General features: G+C 45.8%; 1 protein-coding gene across 7 annotated transcripts in view; it reads right to left on the bottom strand.

The window, feature by feature from the left end:
- Positions 1–561: 561 nt before the first annotated feature.
- The window catches only part of PHRF1 (PHD and ring finger domains 1), a 46,758-nt gene continuing 42,839 nt past the window's right edge, over positions 562–4,480 (bottom strand). For 6 of the 7 annotated variants that reach the window (XM_025198570.1, XM_014517761.2, XM_014517760.2 and 3 more), the window contains one exon: positions 562–1,542. In XM_025198570.1, the coding sequence (XP_025054355.1) occupies positions 1,408–1,542 (135 nt within the window). In that variant the 3' untranslated portion in view covers positions 562–1,407. Of the gene's footprint in view, positions 1,543–3,523; positions 3,582–4,480 lie in introns of those variants that run through there. The other variant, XM_025198571.1, reaches the window with a different exon arrangement.

Below are 4,480 nucleotides of genomic sequence, written 5' to 3'. Positions count from 1 at the left end.
TGCAAGAGGCGAGGTAGGCATTCATCTTCATACTAGATTCTAATTCTTGTTGGAGAAAACATCCTGTCCTACTCTCTAAACTAATCCTTTCCTCCTCAGCTGCCAAACACAAGGCCTTCTCACCCACAAATATAATGACAAGGTTGATGGTGAATTCAGCAACACCAAACCCAACGAAGACTATCCAGACTGCTGCACATGTCAGGTATGAATTTTGACAATCTGATCTGGAAAAAAAATAAGTGCGTCTCATTCAGAAATATCTGTAAGGAATCAGCACCACTACAAAGAAAACCAAGATGTAAGGTATTTATTACCCACGTGCTCCAGTTTTACCTCAGCTGAGATGCGGACTGGTCTCTCTAAAATAAGAGCCTACGTAATGATAGCCAACGCACTGGTCAGGGGGAAAAAATTCTTTCCTCTAAACTCCAGAACCCTCTTCTGAACACATACACCATTTTATTTAAGTCCTACAAGTGGAGATGTATGCAGAATAACTGCTAAAAGAATGAGATGCAAGCACGGGACAAAATAAAAGACACTTCCTGCAGGACTAAAACCATTCAAAATAACTTTATAAATTCTGTCGCATTTCTGCTTTGTACAGCGTTCCGTCTCATTCCTCAAGCTGGTTACTGAAAAGTTGCAATCTTTGCTCTTTGTTTTCTTTGAAAGGCAGCTTAGTTGAACACAAAAAAAACCCAACTATCAGCTCATTATTTACAGAAGTGCAACATAATCTCCCAGCCCCCCAAATTAAACTCCTCATTAACAAGATACTTCAACAAAATGTAAATAAAACGCCACATCTTGAGCAGTGTTTTCTAAAGTCAAGGTATAAAGGTTAGCTCATTTTTGCAACTCCTGTACGACAGAGTGAGTCAAACTTTCACTCGCCATCGAGCAGGCTAAAAATACCACGTTTCAAGTATTAAATCAATCTGAGAAATTGCTAAAGACAATCCATAGTTCGAGAAATAAACGCAATGGAAACAGTATATCTCTCTCTATATACTGCATATAAAAAATGGCGTCCAGTTTCAAACTGTTAGCAAGACAGGTGCGCAGACCAAAAATGTGATCAAAATAACCCTGAAAGCTCTAGAATATCAAACCCCCCCGCCCCCAAAGTTTAACAACATCTTCTGAGTTTCCACTGGAACTATTCTGCTGGTCGGGGGGCTTCTGAAGACTGTCACTGAGCTCTGCACCTGTTGTTAATCCAAGACAAAGTTCTATTCCCACATGGAAACAATGATGATTCAGCAGATAAGTCCAATGACATGCTGCTCCTTTGCACTTTGTTTTCAATGAGATGCAACTGCAGACCTATTTTCTCTGGAATAATTAACGTCCATGGCCAAAATAATCCCACCTTCCTTCAGGCTGGGTCTTGCTTTTTTTTCATTTCTCCATTTCACGCGTCTCTTCAATGTCAGTCTTTTTGTGTTTCCTCATATGTTTATATTTCTCAACATATGCCTTTACCAGATTGGCCACCTTCATGGGATTGATTTCTCCACTTTTGCTATGACAAATCTGTAAGTGTAAACACAGTAGGTCAGTCATTTCAGGTCAGCAACAAAAATAAATGGTCAAACTATTTGCACTTCGAATCTACCTAAAGTACTTCCCCCAAGAGTGTATCAGATACTGTAATAGTTTCATAGCTGGTAGGGTTGGAAGGGACCTGAGCAGATCGTCAAGTCTGACTCCCTGCCAGGGTGTGCTGATCAAAAGCAAAACAGATGTGTAAGGCTGGCAGATCTTATGCTGCTCTGGCCAGTGTACAGCACTGCGGTGCTCCAAGTTGACCCTCTATTCAAATTCACTAGTAACAAACAAAACACAAGGCTGGACAGATATTTGGCTGGGGTGATATGACCCTGGCACCCGTTCCGGGACAGGAGGTCAGACCCAATTATCTGTTTAGGTCCCTTCCAACCCTAAGCACTATGATGCTATGAACAGTACGCAGACCTAGCTCAAGCTTGCTACCCAAACAAAGCTGTTGAGCTTTTCTTGACAGGACATCTATTACTACACCCTAGCTATCCTTGTCTCGGAGACATCAACCCCTCGTCTACTACTAGAACAAACCTTGCTAGATACACCTGGCCTAGTCCCATACTAACTTAGCCAAAGTCCAAAATTCTCTCTACAGAATTACAGATATGGCCCCATGCCTTCTTTCCTACAAACTATTCAAAACCTGCTTTGAAGACAATATTCATTTCCTCACAAGCTTTCTTTATAGCACTCACTCACAGCATTTGATTCACATTTTTGAAGCAATCTATCTTTGTATCACGGAGCTGAATGTGTGATACCAGACCCATTTTACAGATATGGAATTTTAGGCAAAGCAAGAAGGTCAACAGTATATATCTACTTTGGGTAACCAACCTGACAAATTAAGGGCCTGTTTTAAAATCCCTAGATTATTTAGGATAATGTAACACTTCACATGTTCAGAGCACAATTCACATCAGCTGCTACTATATAAGCTCAGCACCTCTGCTAATCAGAATCCAGACCCTTCAGGATGGTGAAGAAAACAAGGAAGACAATTAGTGACACATGAATGGAAAAGGTTTCATTTATGTTGAGTCTAATCAAGTAAGGAGTAAGAATAAGGCACCAGGGAATGTGGGGCCCCTACAGGACAGGCTTGGCAATCTAGTGATTGCGGCTAACGAAAAAGCTGACCTCTTTAACAAATTCTTTGCTTCCATGTTCCTGAACAGGGACCAGGACATTTACCCCACTAGGATTACGGACAGACCCAGGGGAGGCACCACCACGTCTAGAGTCAGGGATGATCTAGTTAGGGAATTGTTGGAGGAGCTGGAAGTGTTTAAATCAGTAGGTCCAGATCCTCTTCACCCGAGGGTGCTGAGGAAATTGGCAGGGGTCATAGCGGGGCCCCTGGCATGGCTTTATGAGTGCTCTTGGGGCTCTGGCCAGGTACCAGAGGATTGGAAAAGGACCAACATGGTCCCCATTTACAAGAAAGGGAGAAGGGAGGACCCTGGCAATTATAGGCCAGTTAGTCTCACCTCAGTCCTTGGGAAGATCTTTGAGAAAATTATCAGGGAACACATCTGCAAGGGCCCAGCAAGAGAGGTAATGCTCAGGGGCAACCAACATAGGTTCACTGAGGGCAGATCCTGCCCGACTAACCTGGTTTCCTTTTATGATCAGGTCACAAAGTCCCTGGACGAGGGTGTCGAGGTGGATGTCATCTTCCTGGACTTTAAGAAGGCGCCTCACACTTTCCCACCACATTCTCTCAAAAAAACTAAGTGACTGCTGCATTGATGCCTACCACAGTCAGATGGGTGGCAAATTGGCTAGATGGTTGCACCCAGAGAGTGGTGGTGGACAGGTCGTTTTCGACCTGGAGGGATGTGGGCAGTGGAGTCCCCCAGGGCTCGGTCTTGGGGCCTGTACTGTTCAACATCTTTATCAGCGATCTGGATCTGGGTGTGGAAAGCACGCTGTCCAAATTCGCTGACGACACCAAGATGCGGGGCGAGGTGGGCACGCTGAGGGGGAGGGACAGAATCCAGCTAGATCTAGACAGGTTACAGAGGTGGACGGATGAGAATAGGATGGTATTCAACACAGACAAGTGCAAGGTGCTGCATCTAAGCAGAAGGAACCAGCAACACACCTATAGGCTGGGGAATAACCTTCTCAACAACACAGTGGCAGAAAGGGATCTTGGAGTCACTGTTGACTCCAGGATGAACATGAGCCGCCAATACGAGGAAGCGGTCAGTAAGGCTAACCGCACCTTGTCGTGCATATACAGATGCATCACAAGCAGGTCCAGGGAGGCGATCCTTCCCCTTTATGCAGCGCTGGCCAGGCCGAAGTTGGAGTACTGCGTCCAGTTCTGGGCGCCGCACTTCAAGAGGGATGTGGCTAGCATTGAGAGGGTCCAGAGGAGGGCCACTCGCATGGTCAAGGGGCAGCAGGTCAGGCCCTACAAAGAGAGACTGAAGGGTCTGAATCTATTCAGCCTCCACAAGAGAAGGCTGAGAGGGGATCTGGTGGCCATCTACAAACTCACCAGGGGGACCAGCAGGAACTGGGGGAGGCTCTGTTCCCCCAGGCACCACCGGGGGTTACTAGGAATAACGGCCACAGATTGTTAGAGGGAAGGTTCAGGCTGGACATCAGAAATTACTTTACAGTTAGGGCTGCCAGGCTCTTGAATGGACTCCCAAGGGAGGTGATGCTCTCTCCTACCTTGGGGGTCTTCAAGAGAAGGCTGGACAGATATTTGGCTGGGGTGTTACCCTGCACTCATGCCTGCCCAGGGCAGGGGGTTGGACCTGATGATCTGTTTAGGTCCCTTCTGACTCTAAGCACTATGAAACTATAATCACACCTGAAAACTGCTGCACAGGCAGAGACAGGCTCCAATCCTCTGCCATGCCAATCACCTGCCTATCCATGAGGCTACTCT

This window comes from Alligator sinensis, unplaced genomic scaffold (assembly GCF_000455745.1).
Source record: "Alligator sinensis unplaced genomic scaffold, ASM45574v1 scaffold907_1, whole genome shotgun sequence".
NCBI lineage: Eukaryota > Metazoa > Chordata > Crocodylia > Alligatoridae > Alligator > Alligator sinensis.
The sequence above is the reverse complement of the archived record's forward strand: the minus strand, read 5'-3'. Positions and strand labels throughout refer to the sequence as shown.